Consider the following 18569-nt stretch of genomic DNA (forward strand, 5'->3'; position numbering starts at 1 on the left):
GTAGCATCTCATCAATAGTAGGAGATGTAAATGTAGACTAGGAGACTACGACAATGAATACTGTACAAATCTCCATCATCTGTCTACTCAATTGAGTAGTTGCTTAAACGAGATAACTATGTGCAGCAATACTATCCTCACAGTCTTTGAGGCCTTTTAAGTACATGAACGAACAATTTTTTTAACCTAAAATGCTTTTTTGTGTGCGGCCATGACAGTTCCTCACTATTTTTTGTGTGACGCCCTGATGATTAACAATGACAGAATTTTATCTATTCATTCTTTAAAAGATTAATATTTCAAAACTTCCTTTCAGCTGGATGGATTAACTCAAACACTGGATGCAGGTTTGTGTCACGTTGATGGGACTATGGTGCTCTTTATATGCATTTCACTGTAGAGTTCACTGAAAAACTTTACTGCCAAAAACTGAATCCTGCTGAAACAAAAGGAATTTAATTTTGTATTTTATTAGTGGGTGGTAATATTCTCATGAAGTTAATTGTTTCAATAATACAGTCTCATGATGTTAATTGTTTTCAAATACCAGTTTCTTTGTGTGTGTGTGTGTGTGTGTGTGTGTGTGTGTGTGTGTGTGTGTGTGTGTGTTTATGTACAATAGAAGTGTCATTAAAGTTACAGTTACAAATAAAAACATTACATAACTGTCTGGGGATTTCTAGGCCTACCACATAAAAATTAGTCTATACTAAGTTTTACAGTAACACGTTTCAATTTCAGGTGTCAACTTCATTGTTTTGTAGAAATTGTGCTACTTCATGTAAGCAGAAAGACATTTATAATTTTACTAATTGTATGACACTGGTACAAGATGTAATGTTGGCAATTATCCTGGTTTGCAACTGTACTTTTATAGTGATCGGTTTACAAAGATCTTGATACAGCTGCAGCGAACTCTCATTCAACACAGCCAGTAACTCATGTTCAGTATCAAAGGTAATGTAATGTTATGCAGCAATTGGACAGAGGTTTTTTCTTATTGTAGTATCATGATCATCCTCATTTCTACTTAGTTTGGTTTGTTTCTTCCCTATACTGCAGTAATCCTTTTTATATCTAAGTACCTACTAGAGTCAATCTCCTCAATTATCTTTTTCAAGTACTCTAATCCTTATCTGCTCCTACCTAACTGATGGACAGGGGTTGGAACCATCGTCCTCCCAACAGTGAGTCTAGTTTGCTAACCACTGCAACACATCACTCCAGGATTTGTGGGTCCACCTTAGAAAAAGAAAGTGTAGGATGTTTGTTCTTAATCTCTCTGGTTTTAATGTTAAACTTAGTTCAAATTTAGTGCTACACAGCCTGCCACTGCAATTAATAGTTCAAGTTATCTGTGGCTTCAGAAAGAACGGCAACATTGTCTGCAAACCTTTAAACAGAAACACATTCCCCATGTAGTTTTGCTTGTGTCACAAGTAAACCAAAAGGTATAAAATTGGATTTAAAAATCTCATACCATGCATGTAAGAACCACAGCTGCCAAGACAACTGTATTATGGTTTTATAATAGAAAAGGAGTGTGTTGCAGTACGTGTGTTATTATATAGGTCACGACTGCTCCAATTTCTAACTATAGCATAATTTTGGTTGATTTTATCCACAATATTTTTGTCTATATGTACTGTTTGATCTGTTTTAACAACAGTGTAGACAGAAGATACATTTATGAGGGTCTAACCGGGTATTCAATTCAGGAGATGTCACCAGTGACAGTCTTTTTGTTGTGCCTATCTGCGACTCAGCATCTCCGCTACATGTTGAGAAGCAACTTTCCTTCTCAGAATATTGTTACATTCCATCTGGATTTTCCATTGTTTCATCTTCTTTATCTTATTTTTACTTATTTTTTTCTTCACTGTTGTGAGCAAATGTCACTGAAATATTGTGCAGAGACATGGAATCATTAACCAAGCTATTTAGCTGGAAATATATCTTCTATCCATCCTGTTAGGAAAACATCAGGAAAGTGTCCACCATTAGTCACACATATTTTACAATGTAAATTTTGCAAGTGACATGTAACTTGCCTCTGTCTTACCATGTTAAAAACCAATCAAATGATTAACGTGATGTAACATCAATCAATAAATTAAGGAATAACACTTTCTCTTTAATGGGGCGTGTGTGGGTACAAAGATCTTTGACAGAGTGCAGATAGTGGAGTAACTGTCAGCTATGAACAGCAAAATCTAATCTCAAGATACAGGAAGAGTGATAGTATGGTTCTACACAAATGTAAACTAAACTTTGTTTTTGCTTCATGATCCTTGCATTTTACTGTATAATAATAAAAGTCAAGTAGGGTCTTACCAGCTGAAGCAATGTATTTCCCATTTGGACTGCATCTCACAACTTGGACTGCTGCTCGATGACCTGCATATATTCGTATCAACTTTCCCTCTGACACAGTCCATAACCTGACAGTTTTGTCAGTTGATCCAGTAGCTATATATTTACAACTAGGATGGTATGATACAGACTGGAACAAAAATTAGAAAGAATGATGATACCTGTTTTAAATACTGAAATATAAATCATCAATCAATTCATCTTCTTCCTCTTATTTTTACCGACTTTTAAAATTTCTAAAGCACATCCTATTTGATTCCTGAGCTAAACCTCTCAAATCAAAAGTGTTCATCTACAATATATTAGTAACAATGTACTTTGACATATCAGAGTGAGAAACTGTTACATAATCTCTCTCTCTCTCTCTCTCTCTCTCTCTCTCTCTCTCTCTCTCTCTCTCTCTCTCTCTGATTCTGTAAGTTAGCCTTTCAACAAAAAAATTTTAATCAGTTAATCGTGATATTGAACATGTGGAGATAGTACATATAGATTAAATTTGAAACTAAGCTGAAGTTCCTTCTTGGCAATTTCTCCTATCCCAAAGAAGAGTTTTAACATAGAAACTTGTGGCTTACTTTGCGCAAAAGTGTGTCAAATATATTTGTTTTAATAACTAAATATTGTGTACTGTTACATGAACTCATCAGTGCATGGATAGCATGCAGTGATATTTAAATACCAATTAAGTTAATATTCTGTGAGCTGACTTGTTCAATGTCTGTATGATCTATTGTGCAAAGCGACCCATGGATCATGTAACTGACATCCCTCTAGCACCACGACATTCATTATAATTATTTTTTCTACATTTTACATTTTAGCCTTAGGTAAATAATACATCCTTTTAATACCTGCTTCATTCTAAAACTCTTTCATATATCTGTTGCATACCTTCAACTATACCACAAGTCAAGTTACTGATCATTTGGCACTGTGAGGCTTTTAACAGGTGTCACATGCATTGAGCGATGCCTTTAAATGTACCCATAGCTAGAAATCCAACAAATTCTGTTCTGGTGAATGGGCTGGCCATGCTACTGGATCTCCTAGACCAATCCATCACCCAGGAAATGTTGCGGTAAGGTACTGTTTGTACGATCTGTACAAAATGGTGTGGTGACCACTCATGTATAAACCACACTCATTGTCTTTCAGCAAGCGTAATGTTCCTCAACAGTGCTAGTAATTCATCATGTAGAAATCGGTGATATACAGATATTATTTGGCACAGTTTGTGACCCTATGAGTCTTATCATTGACAATCTCTGCTCATATACTAAAACAAAAGCGATCCTGATGCCTCAGTTCCCTGACTGCTAGATCTGCACTCCCCTTGTGTGTGTACTGTGATAATTTATTATGCCATCTCTCACAAATCCTGCATCATTTGAAAATAAAATGCAGGTTGGGAATCACAGATTTTCAGCAATCTGTTATAGAAACCAGTGGCAGAACTGTAATCAGGCACAGTGCTCTACCGGCCAAATGGCTTGCAAGTGTTGCATACAATGGGGATAAAGCAACTGCTTGTGCAGAACTGATCACACAAGAGAAAAGTTGATAATTACAAAATTTTAATTCTTTGTACACTTGTTTCAGGATCACCATGTGCATGTTGCAATATACCTGCTCCTTTATCTCTGACATGCAAACTGTGAAAGGCCTACAGTGGTCCATTATCCTTACTGTGAATGATCCAATGGCTGCAATTCCCTGGAATAGCCTGCTGGATATTCTTATAGATGGAATGGCACATTATGGATGTCATTCAGTATACAGCTCATAGGTCTGCAGATTGCTGCTGTCACTAACCCATAAAAGAATACTTGACTGTCAGTTCGCTCATAAAATAGTAGGCCGCCTTTCTACCGATTACAGTACAGTTCACTGACTGTGCACAGAATCACTAATCTTATTCTACTAATGTAGTGCACAGACATAACAGCCTCAACTGAATGATGCAGCAGGTTGTTGCACTGCTACGACTGGCATCAGCACTATAATCAGTGTACTGCAAGCTATGACCATTCATGCATGTGCAATTAACTGCTACAGTAAGGCAGCCTACGTCACCAAATACTGCACATTAGTCACCATAAGTAAAATCCATATCTCACCAGGTACTGGTCTCTGAACATAGAATTACAGGAACTTGTCTTCTAGTTTTGATAAATATGTGACACTTTTTTTAAACATCCAGAAAGTACAGTTTGTAATTATTATTAAATCAATTCAGTATCCACCTGCCGGACACGTATCTCCAGCAACTGTATATCTGCCATAGTTGTATCAAGTATGTAATGAAGATATTTTGTGAGTATGTTTTCTATGCAACATGCCATTATAGGTTTTTCTTCTTCTTTTCTAATGACCACAATACTATATAAGACACTGCATAGACTTAGTCAACAATATATTAATGTCAGAGGAGAAGCATGTAATAATCCCATGGTAAACGTTCAGAGAGAAAATTGTTTAGCAGAAGGTAAAATAATTATTTTGAATGCCACAACTTATCAGTGCAGATAAATCTCATCAAAAAGCAGCACTATAGCCGATGTAATTGGTCTAAACATCTCCAGCATGTGCTCCTCTCAGAGGAGATGACACAGGAACTGGACAACGGCTGACTAATGGTATGTTTAAGTGAATCATAATGTGTTACAAGATTTGAAAGAATCTTGGCAACTTTGTTGTATTGTATGCAAGTGCTTACTACTAAAATGTTTGCCATTATACACAGGTAAAAGCACAAGTAAATCTGTCCAAATAAAAATGAGAAACATAGCAACATCAGGAAAAAGTAAGTTGCCTCTGTTTTGAAAAACGAAATATTCATTTACATAAAAACAATCATTGTAATCAACCTTATGATGCATATACTTGAAGAATTTTTGAATGTGAGTAACTAGGAGCAGCAGAAGTAGTTCTTAAAACACACATTGAATTGGTAAAAGGGTACCAATCAAAATGTAGGTAGGGGATAACTCTCACAGACCTTTCCAAAGAGTGTAAGTTACACTTGGGTTTCACTACACTAAAAACGATATTGATTATTTCAGTAAACACTGCTTTATACATAGCAACAATGTGTCTCGTTATGCTTAAAATTTTATTTTTTGTAATAATTCACTAACTGAAGTTTAGCCAGCTCTTTTCAAATATTTCAATCATTACCATATAAACTATGATTTTGTACACAAAGGCAAGTGCAAGAACATGTGTAACAGTTATTCAGATCATCATATAACGGAGATGGTGAGTCACAGATAGGCACTTTAAGAGTGAAAATCTTTTTGTTGTGTCTATCTGCGACTCAGCATCTCCGCTATATGGAAAGCAGCAACTTTCCTTCTCGTAACATTGTTACATTCCACCCTGGATTTTCCATTGTTTGAGTTATTCAGCTCAACTATATACAATGTAGTTATGTTATTATTACTTCTCACAAAATGTTTGCTAGGTAAGGAAGACATAATGCACACAAATAAGTGCAGTGGACTTACCTCAACATCCTGTGTGTGTCCGATGAACACACGTAAAGCATACGTCCTATCAAGTGACCAGAGTCTGGCAGTATAATCACTGGAGCCTGTGACAGCAAACATCCCCAGAGAGTCTACATCAAGAGACCAGATAGGTCTGTTGTGTCCTCTGTAAATATATAGATAATAATCTGAAAGTCCATTATCAGAGGCACTCAACAAACAAATACTAAGTATACCAGAACTTCATAACACCTCAATATCCACAACAGCATAATCATGTCACAATATTAACATATTGTGACATGATGTGAACTTGAGAGAACTGCAGTCAGAAAGAAATACCACTTAACTGGTTCACATCAAGTAAGTACAAAACTGCACAGACTTACTGCAATACTTTACGACAACAGAGCTTTTGATTTAAGTATGCAGTATCATTCTGTTTCTTTTACACACATGTTGTATGGTACTCATCATTACCTCGTGCAAAATTGTACTAATATTGAAAGCCAATCTAAACTGATTTGACAAGAAATAATAACTCAACAGTAATTCTGGAGTATAACAATGAGATTAATTTCTAAAAACAATGAAGAAGTAAGTTAGCTGTTCAGTCAAGTTTTCACATACCCTGGATCCTTCAGCTGTCAAAAATATGATAAAACCTATGAAATGGAATGCTACGTAGCCATTCTAGGTCATTATAAAGTTTACATTCAAAGCAAGGGTTGGATGCTGGTGTGAGCTGGATTATCTAACAGATGGTGTGGTGTAAAAATTTTGAACAGGGTTCACAACACATGACCAAAACATTGTCAAAATGATCCAGAAAGGAAATGATGATGAAGCATTTCCAAATCATCTACAAACAAAAAAATTAGAGAAAGATTCTGTAGAGAAGATGCTGAACCATATTAAATGGTGATTAACAACATACAACTTAAACACATTAGATTTGTGTAAAGGGCCATTGCTAAAACTACACATTGCATTATGATTATCTCCTAAAACAAATTGCCATGAAAGGCAGACACGTGACTATGATAGCTTGCACAATTTCACCACAGATAAATTGCTGGAGGTGTTCAATGTTTTTTTTTACCAACAACAATATTGTGTAACACAAGTAACTGATCTTCAGTATTTCTATAAATTACACATTATTTTTACTTAATTCTGCCATATTTGTTATGTGTGAATGAGCTATTCTGCTAAAATTCTTGTTTGATGAACTTAAAAATAGATCAGGACATAGGTGGCAAAGAATGTTGGAAAACTCCATCTTTCTAAGCTCTAGTGTGAGCTTTGCTTGCCTTTATGTGTCAGTACACTTTGCTGATGCACACAAATGATAAATTAACTTTGGTAAAAGGCAACTTCCAAAATACAACTTGAGGAAGAATCTACCATTGTAACTTATTAAAGGGAAAAACAGAATCAAATAAATGGAGTACAAGATAAGTGTAAGTCAGACATTGGGAATGGAGTATAATAAAGGAGATGAATTCACAGAGCAGTCAGAGAGGCACTGACTGATAGAATGAATGAATGTAAGAAGTAAGGTACGTAGGTAGTGCAGTGGTACACAATGTTATTTAATAAGCAACAAGTATAACTTCATCCTATTGTACCAATGAAACACTTTCGTGGAGAAACAGAATTTTTAATCATGTCCACTGCGTGCATATTTCTTGTATGTGTAGATATGAAGGGAGAAATGTGAGCTCAGTGCATCAACAACACACGATAATGTTTCGAAATTTGTGGTAAGTTCCTATGGGACCAAACTGCTGAGGTCATTGGTCCCAAGGCTTACACATAACTTAAACTAACTTATGTTAAGAACAACACACACCCATGCCCAAGGAAGGACTCGAACCTCTGAAGAGGGAAGCTGCATAAACTGTGGCAAGGATCCTCAGACGGCGTGGCACATGATAATGTGTGAGTGTCTTTACTTGCGATAAGGAAGTCTTTTACACTTTGGGGATGCCGTGGACTCAAGTGACGAAGGAATCTGACGACAATGGTCTAGTCCCAGAACAAAAGAAGCTATATTGTGCCATCTCTTACTTACTACCTGTTATTCTATAAGTTATCATGTTCAGATTGGCTATGAGTATGTTGTAAGTGAGTGACCTGCTCACTCGATGCTGTAATGGTTTACAAGAAATGTCGTGAAGACAATAAGTTCGTTACAGAGGGACCACAAGGTGATAGAATACTGGTCACGTCTTTATAAAAAGAACCACCCTAGTAATTTAGGGATGCCGTGTAAAACTGAATAGCTGATCTGAAATATTTCCTCCAGACAGTACATCCCGTGTTGCAACTACTGCACCATCTTGCTTGTGTACTAACATTGAAGTCATTTGAGTCAAAGCACTAGTTGAGCTGGATGAGGATGAGAAATGGCACTGATTCCATCCAAGGTAAAGAAATTTACCTGAAGGGATCTAGAGAAGTCACAGAATACCTAAATAAGAATGAAAATGTGAGCCCTGCTTCACTAGAATACACATGCAATTTTTTATCCACTAACCCATGTACTCAATAGGAATAGAAGAAAATGGCAGACAGAAAAGAAAGAGAGAGGGGAGAAGGGAAGATAGGGTGAAGATGGTAGGAGGTAATTTCAGGATTTGAGGTAGCATAAAAGGGAGAGAGGTATGTAAGTTTATATGCTATTACAGTCATTTTATCTGTGTATGTGTTACTAATGGATCAGTGACACTTCAGGTATAATGTAGTTATTCCTCTCTTGTCTCTGTTATCCTTAGATAAACAGCATCAGCTTTTCTACCCACTTTCAACTCTAACCACTTTCAACTCTCGTATTAAGTACTGATGTACTCTGGATAAATTCAAACAACTATAGTTCAGAAAGAAGAGCAGACACACTACATTTTAAGTAGGAAAAGTATGTGAGACGACTCAGTTCTTACAAAAATTGTTGATGTTAATACCTTCCTTTTGGATTGGAAGCATTTATTGAACTTCCGCACATACAGTTATGTTGCCCACAGAATTATGGTCAGAAATTAACCAAAGCATTCTGTAAAACTAAGAATCTGATATTACTATGGTGGACTGGTAGCAAGATGCTGCTCATATATTGGGTCAGTGGTCTGAGCACCAATCGAGCTGTAGTAGTCTGTCTACTTCTTTTGGTTTTCTAAATATCGGAAATTTTTTCTGGAATGTTGATGCCCAATTGCAAACTGATGTTTGCTTAAAATTCTTTTGAGTTGAATTAACTTGCTTTCACCTAAGAATATATTGAACATTTATGATAGGCTGTTCTAGCTTGCGTGCATGCCCGCAGATCATGAGGTGCCCATGGATACTGGTGGTCGAAACAGCTGATGTGCAGGCACTCAGGTAGCCTGGCCAAGGCCACATAACAGTACTGCCCGAGGGCAGATGTGGCCAAGCGGCTTGGCACACATGCAGAAAGCATGCTATAGGGCTATTTCATGGGTAGCCCACAGTATCTGCATCTGCCTGAAGGTGATCTGACAGGTGTTCGCGAGTGCTTGTGTCCCATGGGACAGCACTGGAACAGCAATGTCTATGAAGGAAGGCAATTCATTTCTACTTTTCTGGTATGTAAATTATATTGTAAGTGTATTTCGTTACAGCAAATAACAGTTTTTGGAGTAGTCAGAATCTGCTTAGAATAATTGGAAAACCACTCAAAAATTCAAATCAGTTGGCAAGACACACTGATATTTAGTGTTCTCTGATAGACTGCTTTAAATAAAATCAGTGAATATCCAACAATTGCATCATCATACAAAAAGCAAATCCATTGTTAGTTATTGATACAGTGCACCTGAAACAGAGCGATAATTCACAACTAGTCATAATTACAGCAGCATCTTTTTACTGGCTGCTTCCTTGTTATGTGAAAATATCACAGTAATTCCAATTAACCATTATATTTGGACCTTTCATATTTTTTCTGGTTTTCTGTAAATTGTCTCTGAAGAAATAATAGTGTCACAGTTTCACTCTGCCATGACTCCTCTGCAAGCTTCATAGAGGACCCATGCATATCTTGGAGGACTGCCACCTCTGGGAGAAACAATACGCCAGAGAATTACTCAGTCCCAGACTTAAAATAGATGTTCAAGGAATGCATGTTAGACTACACAGAAGAATGAGGCTATCTGTTTAAACACTTTACAGAAAGTTAAAGACAATTTGATGTAATAATTACCTGTATATTGCTGCACAGGTGTTGTTCCCTAATGTCCAACATCTCATTGTAGCATCATGTGAAACAGACAGAAGCATCTGTTCAGATTTTTCTTCATTTACAAATCTGAGATCTTGAACTTGCTTACAGTGGCCAAAGAGAGATACCATGTCACTCTCATGTCTGTAACGAATGCGAAGATTAAAAATATAACCTCCATTGTCACACCCACAGCCCCCCCCCCCCCCCCAAAAAAAAGAAAAGATCAATTCATGAAATTTCAATTACCAGAAACATACCGATCATCTGTATCTTCATCACTTCCCTCTATGTCAGTCTCAGCTTCAGGAAACGGTAACAGTACATGTTTCTTTGGAACAGGTAGCTTCTTATTTGTCAAGCTCCACAGCTTTACAACAGATCCCATGCCAACTGCTAATTTGTCAAGTTTATTTGTGAATCTTCCACATGCTGTTCTATGGACAGAAGAGTTGGATAAACAACACACAAATCAATTATCCAAATATTCCTCTACACTCATTCCCCAAAATGGCTTTAACTATTATTTAAAAAATGATGTTTTTGAAAATAAATAACACTTTGCCATGGAAGAAAATGGCAAATCAAGCACCATTGCTTGGGGAGTGCCATTAGACAATTACAAAAACCCGCTATTTGCAGTTTCAAGAGGATGTGTTTGGTAGTCTAAAATATACAGGGCTTACACACACACACACACACACACACACACACACACACACACACACACACACACACACACACACACACACCAAGAAAGAAAAAGTTAGCTTTTTAAAGGTGAAAATACAAATTTATCCGGATGAAAGTACATTTTTTCCATGTTAAGTGACAATATACTTCCCCTCGGAGCTCTAAAACTTATCAATCTTTTGAACGATGAATGTTTTATACTTCCTGGCACTTTAGGAAATGAAACCCAGCAAAAAACAACATTTTGGAAAGATTTTTGGTGCGTGACAACATTTACACTGCATATTTTTGTATTATGAAAGTATAAACTTGTATTTCACCAAATACAGCACGAGAGTTTCTGAAGCACTGAAGTCTGAGCACTTTTGTCAGCCAGTCACAGCTCATATCACATGATCTTTCCAGTCAATGACAGCGGATATTCAGAGCGTAGGATACGCAATGTAGTCAGCGAATAGCAACATCATTGTTATGTAACACAAACATACAAATAGGAAAAGTTGAATCAGAGCACAGCTTAAACTGCTGCAGCTGAATATTTCTGACAAGTACCATTATGAATTTTACTGTTGTGTACCAAACATTTCATGGATTACCTGACTGAATATATATGTCTCATCAAGCACTTCGAATTTTCCACAGAAAAGCCAATTGTGTGCGAAATTGTTCAAGAACTCACTCTGCACTTTCATTATTGCATAATCTGAAATTATGAAAGAATTAAAACAAACAAGAAAAACTAACCTTGAAACTTCGTCTTTAGTATGTTTTACCCTCTAAGGTACATAAAACAAAAACATGCCAACCAAAATTTAAAATAATGGCATAAATGGCTGGTCAACTCGGCCCAAACTTTGTCTACGTGAGATGACTAGTCCTCAATGTTACGTTTTGAATAAGAGCCTAATGCCCCGTGATTTAAGAAATTCATCACTCATTCTCACACATAATTCATCTTGCATGAAAAGAAATTTACATTGAAAGTGACCCTTCTCAAAGCTTCATTTACAATATTCTCCTGCACATTGTTAGAAACGTAAACAGTTGTGATGTCACACTTGTCAAATGAGGCCCATGAGAGAGACGCGCCAAAAGCAGTATATTGTTATGGAGTACTGTATAGCCTTTGACACATTTTGTTATTGGCATATGCTTGGGTGTGCACTGTGTTCTGTTATTGTAAATGGTGCATTCTCTTTGCAACTAAGTTTTATTTTGGTGTTATTCTGTCATTTATGTTTTACTGCTGCAGTATTATTCTGCAGTAGCAGGCTAAAGTAAAATTTTTTGTCAGACTATCAGTTCTTACCAGTCAAAAATACAAAAATTTAACTGAAAACTATAACAATGAAAAATTCCCGGATTTCTCCCAGATAAAAAAATCCCCAGGTTTTTCCAGGATTTCCCAGTTGTCCTGGAGTGGATAGATCCTGATATATCTGTAGACACAAACATACAGACATGGCCTGCTGCAACACTTTTCGAATTCTGTTCTCTTTCATGAGATACACTATTTTTAACTAACAGTTGATTACATAATGGAGAAATTATACTGTCACAGCTTGTGACATTTCAAGCTGCAATAAGTTCACTATTTAAATATGAACATCAAATTTTCTTCCCCTAGTTGAGTACATGACATGATTTTGCTTACACCCACTTCTGTAGTATAAGCTAAGACAACCTAAATTTATGTTCGAAATTACAAGCAAATGTGAATTAAATCAAATAATCATATATTGTTACTGTCCGCTAGAATAAGTGACAACATCACAATTTCATTCAAAGACAGTTTTAGCTTAGTGATTCAAAAGTAACGACTGATAAGTAATAAGGTGGCTTTACTTAGCCACATATCAGTAGGAATTGTTATGTGTACATTCCAGCTGGAAGAGGCAACCAACTACGAAATAATACTGAATGCCTCATGTGGTAACTATACGGAACAACTTTTCCAGCTGCAAGCAACTAATTCCTCATCGCAATACGTATAAATGTGTGTGTGTGTGTGTGTGTGGGGGGGGGGGGGGGGGGGGGGGGGGGGGGGGGGGGGGCGTGCGTGCTCACGCTTGTGCGCATCTTGGCTCAATGCAATCACTCTAAACCTGCTGAAGGGCAATGAATGTTGTATTCTTTATTTAACAGTGAATGCAGAGATGCTGAAAGATCTTTCTGTAAGTGACATTGCAGCAGTGTATTACGTAAGGTGATGAAAGAAGTCAATCTTCAATTTATATCATCCAAGGTAGAACTGCTTGTAGACTGACACCAAGGTGTCAAAGGTACTGTTTTAAATAAGAAACAGAGTACAGGTACGAACTTACCATATACTTAAGACTTTAGAGTTGTGGACCGGTATACAAACAAAATTGAGACTGTTGTTGAGCTTTAATAAGTCAAGTATGATGTGCTCAGCAGCATGATCCACCACTGGATGGTCAACTTTGTTCTTTACCAGAGTTTGGTGGTGGCCATTCTATTGGGTGAACAGATAGCTTCTTGCGCTGGTGGCTCTGATAGGATAAGTCTGTGACGGGACAAGTAAGATGTGCTCAGTGGCTGAAGTGTACATGTCTTGCATCTGGCTCTTCCAAAGAGGTATGATCCATGTGACAGTTTAGAACAGGTTTGGTGTAAGGGTGGAATAAAGTTTTTCTTAGATTGGATGGGTAGCAGAATACCACAACGGGAAGGTTGGTAGGATTGTGGGTAAGATGTTCCTCATTTCCAGGCATGATGACATGTATAATCAGGCCACTGGGAGAATTTCACGGACACTTAATGCACACGGAGCACACTGTGTGGAGCGGACACGCTAGCACCAATCTAAGCTCTAGAATTTGTAAATGGCAAACATATTCTTTAGCAACTCAGCTGTAGTCAAAACCCTGACGAAGGACATGGTTCAGCTTTTCCAGTCTGTGATTATATTGGATCAGGAGGTGGGTGCTCCTTTGCAGCTGGTCTGTGTGGATGATCAGAGGATTAGGGACATTTTTGGACGTGGCATATGAAAACTGTTTTGTGAATTAATGTCTGTCTGTGGAAACCTTCAGCATGTTGGGGATTGCTCATTACCACAGATTGCATTATCCATGACTGGTCAGATTATATGGTAGAGACTTTAGGCTGCGTCCTACTTAAGTGATAGAAGCAACCGACAGCGCGCGACAGCTTCAGGCGACAAAACACAACCTCAGGTATAGTTACGGAAGGTCCTACGTGAGTGACACCACTGTCGCTGCCTGTCTCCCGCTGCAGCTGGTGACATTTGAATTGAAACATGTTTGAATCTTGTCACTGCAGCATGTGTGACAGAGAGCGATAGCCACTTGTCTTCTCGGCAAAGCAGTGGAGCGGTGGTGACGGCAGCTATGAAATACTTGAGTGTTTTCTCAAATTCATTTTTCATATACATCTTGTATTCAATATGTTCATTGCTCCCAATATTGTTAAAAATTTAACTTGTATATTTGCCCATTAGCCAAATCACTGCGTTATTTTTTTGCCTGAGGGCAGTAACTTTCTTCTGGTCTGAAGAAAAATGTTAGTTGGTACATTGTTTGCTGAGTTCTTGTTATTTGAGCATTTTTCTCCCTGGTCCACCTCCAGTTAATAATCCGATCTCCACATGTAATGATGAGGCACACTTTCAACTAAGTTGCATTTGCTGCAGAGGTTAATGTCACTTAGACCGATGCCAAAGAGACGCTCATTAGTGCTGATGATGTTATTGGCTACCTTGTACCACGCTGTTCTCACATCAGACGAAAGAACATCATGACTGATGTTTTTCCAGACCACATTCCATGCTATTCCAACATATTTAGTTTCTATGTTATTTTTCCTTTCGTGCGACCATCTTTCAGCTAAAATCGCCTTTGCTGTAACGTTTTTGGGGTTTAAAAGGTTTTTGCTGAGATAGCTTAGTTCAAGATAATACTCCCCAATATGTTTTAATTTAAAATTTATTTTTTATATACTTATCAGCCACTCTACACTTTCTGGACTGACAATGTAGTATAGTTTTGCTGTAATGCACCCTGGATCGTTACACATTATGCTCCACGTTCGTTTGACATACGGTGCCATCGCTTTAGACTTGATGTCGGTTAGTCCCATTCCGCCATTGCTTGGATCCAAAACCACTGTCTTCACCGGCACTCGAAACAATTATCCTTTCCACAAAAACTAGATGGACATGATTGTCTTCGCCACCAATGTTGGAACGGGGAGAACCTTTGCTATGTAGCAGGCCTTGGATAAAATATACGTGTTGATAAACAGTATTCTATGGAACTGGTCTATGCTATGCAGACAGTTTTCAATCAAAGCTCCCTTGATTTTTCTTGCCACCTCCCGCCAATTTATCGCTATCATTTTTAAAAGGGAAGTCGTCAATGCTATTCCAAGAGCATTGTGTTCATTAACATGGTTTGCCCACTCAATGCGCAAGTTAGCAAGGTGCTTTATATTTAGAAATTTACTTTTGTTTTCATTTACCCTTGCACCTGATGCAGAACAATATTTTGCAAGTACCATCTCTAGTTGTGTCACATCTGTTCGGTCTCTGATGATTATGCCGCATAAGCACCTACCACGGTCTTTGTTCCTTGAATGGTAATGCCTGTCAGCCTGTGCTGCAGCTGTATCAGGAAAGGTTCCAGCGATATGATGAACAGGAGCATGGATAAGGGGATTCGTTGGGTAACACCCCTTTTTATTTCAATTTGTTTTGTCAGTTGACAGTTAACAGAGATTTGTGCAGTAACACCCATTGCCATGTTCTTGATGATGTCGATGTTTGAACTCTGCAGGCACTGGCTTTCCCTATAAGTCTTCATTGACAATTTCGGAGAACTTTTCTCCTATTAGGGTCCCAAATCGTTTATAGAATTCATTCTCCTATTAGGGTCCCAAATCGTTTATAGAATTCAATGGGCAGTCCATCAGGTCCTGGAGATTTTCTAGTTGGGGAGCTGCACACGATTTCCAATACATCTTCCTTGGTGATGTTCAAAGAAATGTTTTCATCATCATCACATGATATTCATGGAAGATGTGTACCAAAGAGCTCATCATATTCTTCTTCGTTTGTTTCCCCTGACGCATACATATGTTCATAGTACACAGAGATTGCTTTAATTATTCCCTTCTGGGAGGTGATTATGGTACCATCATTGACCTGAAGTTCATCCATGAAACTTCTTCTTCTTCTTCTTCTTCTATTCTTGGCGCGTCTGACAAGGTGGTACAATGCACCAGTCTCATCTTCAGTGACTGACTTTGCTTTGGATTTTATCTCACGTCCCTCCAGTTCTTTATGTTTCAGACTTATTAACTTTGCTTTTATTTGCTTGATGTCTTTTAATCTTGTAGGAACTGCATCTGTCTGATCATAAAGGTCCCTTAGCACATGATAGTAGAATTCTACAGTCTGTTTCCTTTCTCCGGCCACATCTATACTAAAAAATATTAAAACTTTCCTTAGCTTCGGTTTCGCTCGTTGGGTCCACCATTCTATCACACTTGGAAACTTGTTTAGTGAACGGAGCCACATTTCCCAAGCTCTGGTTAGGGCATCTTCTAAGTCTTCTTGTGATAATGACGATATATTTAGATTCCGCTGGCTTCTTACTCTTCGAACCCAAGACTTTTTCGAAGCTCGTAATCACAAACTCTTATGCTACCGCTACATCACAGCTAGCTGTTAGTTCAACTTATCAAAACGTGTATTATGTATGTATTTAGGGTAGTCAGTCATTCTTCTGCATTTATTGACTGTTAAAAGTTCTTGATCATGTAACAAACATTCGTCTTGGATATATTGATGAGATGGTCGAATGCTCCTCTGCTCATTCACATGTATTCGAAAAATTTGTCTGGTGATCTTCGTAGTTGATGATATTTACGAAATTTTCCATGGAGATTCCTCCCTTTGTAAATTTCATGCACAGCATTCCTTTTCATTTAATTTTCTTAAGTAAACCTAATTTTGTAGCCTTACTCTCCAGCTACAGTATTCTATAGTTTAGGAGCGTCGTTTTATAGAAACAGTTGGTTGGCTATAAGTAGCCATCTTGTAGCGTGACGTTGTCACTCACATGCAGGACACCCGATCTTTTAACCCGATGTTGCTACTTGTCGCTGGAGTGTCGCGATCCATAAGTCGCTCGCTGTCGGTCACTTCTGTCACTCATGTAACACACGGCCTTAGTGTGGAGGTGTAGCAGCTATCAAAATGCAATTATTGTTGATAGTTGGTGGGCTTGGTATGGACACAAGTATTTTACAGAGCCGTTAGAGAAGTGGAGGTCAAAAGCCAGTAAGGTGGCATGGTGGGCTGAGAAAGACCAGAAAAAGTGAATGGTAGAGAGGGTGTAGAGGCTGGGGAGAAATGAGGACAGAGCATCTTGGCCATAGGTAAAGATAATTAACATATCATTAATGAACAAGGACTTGGGATTTTGGTTTGCTGGGAAGGTTTCCTCTGGATCAGGGATGCACAGATTGCAGAGCAAATGTGGACCCCCTTGATCTAATGGTGACCCACCCCTCACCATTTGTCCTTGTAATTTTTTACTCATCTTTCACCTCTCCTGGTAAGGAAAGTGTGGGCCCTTGTAGACTTAGGTTCATTTGGGCCATGTTGTAGACCTAGGTTCATTTGAGCCATGCCAGTCTATGTGACATTGTGGCACAGGAGTCCCAATTTGAAATAACAACTTGTCTCATGGCACATTATTTTTGAATTGTGCAACAATGCAGTCAGAGCAACAAGAGTTGCACTGTGGCCTGCAGGGAACGTTATTATTTAGTCATTGGTGGTTCGTGATTTCTACAGTACATATCTTGCATCACAAGCTTCATCTGCCTACTCATTTGTGCACTGAACTTTTTGCAGCAAAGGTAAGCAACAGTTTATACATTCCTCTGAATTTCATGCAGTAGGTCTTTTTACCCATAGGAACATTTTTATTTTTTTCCTGATAAATGTGACTGCGAAGATTCACTGTCCCCGCTTGGAGAAGCCCTACAGGATGAAAAGTGGCAATTTCAAGATACCTAGACCCTAAAACATTTTTTTTGTTCACTCACCAAATAATACCACTTGCCTATTTGAAAAACTGTTGTAACTGGCCTAAAGGAATACAACTTTAGGAGACACTATGAGAGTCTGCTTCCTGCATTTTCTGAATTGCCAGAAGAACTATATATACACTAAATTTCTTCTTCTTGTAATTGACGTGTCAGCAAGCAATGTTCAGAAAACCTGTTAAAGACTCAGAAAGTGCATCAGAAATAAGTCTTGAAGTACAGTATAACCCTGCTTTTACATTCCTGGAATTAATATTTTCTGCCGTTTATGACATTTTTTATCAATGCCGTCAAATTTCCTATGTCCACAATGCCTTATGAAAAAATGTCCGTGGGAAAAGAACTGACATAAAATGATGCTGGTATGATGTTGGCCGTTAAGTAGTATTTACAAACATAATTTAGTTGACTTAAACCAGAAAACACGTAAAAGTTGGAACAATTCATGCCGTATCTCCTGCCACTGCCAAACTCTACTCTGCCTGGTGGCTGATAGGAGTAACTAGGCTCATGCAAATAAAGATATCATGACCAATCACTACAATTTCCAAACTGTCTCTACAGCACATTCAGTTTTGTGATTGTTCTAATTGTCGTCACACTTTTGTCAAACCATATTTAGTGTGAATCATCTTTTGGCCGCTTGTAGCACTAGTTGACACCTTCATTCAGATTGC

The 18569-nt window shown here is 37.9% G+C and overlaps 1 protein-coding gene across 1 annotated transcript in view; it reads right to left on the minus strand.

The window, feature by feature from the left end:
* LOC126162430 (TAF5-like RNA polymerase II p300/CBP-associated factor-associated factor 65 kDa subunit 5L) overlaps window positions 1–18569 on the minus strand; it is a 158855-nt gene that overhangs the window by 11765 nt on the left and 128521 nt on the right. The window contains exons 7-10 of the mRNA XM_049918931.1: window positions 10362–10538; window positions 10084–10245; window positions 5880–6027; window positions 2335–2503 (exon numbers count right to left, since the gene is read on the minus strand). Coding sequence (XP_049774888.1) covers window positions 2335–2503; window positions 5880–6027; window positions 10084–10245; window positions 10362–10538 — 656 coding nt within the window. The remainder of the gene's footprint in view (window positions 1–2334; window positions 2504–5879; window positions 6028–10083; window positions 10246–10361; window positions 10539–18569) is intronic.

The sequence above is a fragment of the Schistocerca cancellata genome, chromosome 2, assembly GCF_023864275.1.
Source record: "Schistocerca cancellata isolate TAMUIC-IGC-003103 chromosome 2, iqSchCanc2.1, whole genome shotgun sequence".
NCBI classification, from domain to species: domain Eukaryota; kingdom Metazoa; phylum Arthropoda; class Insecta; order Orthoptera; family Acrididae; genus Schistocerca; species Schistocerca cancellata.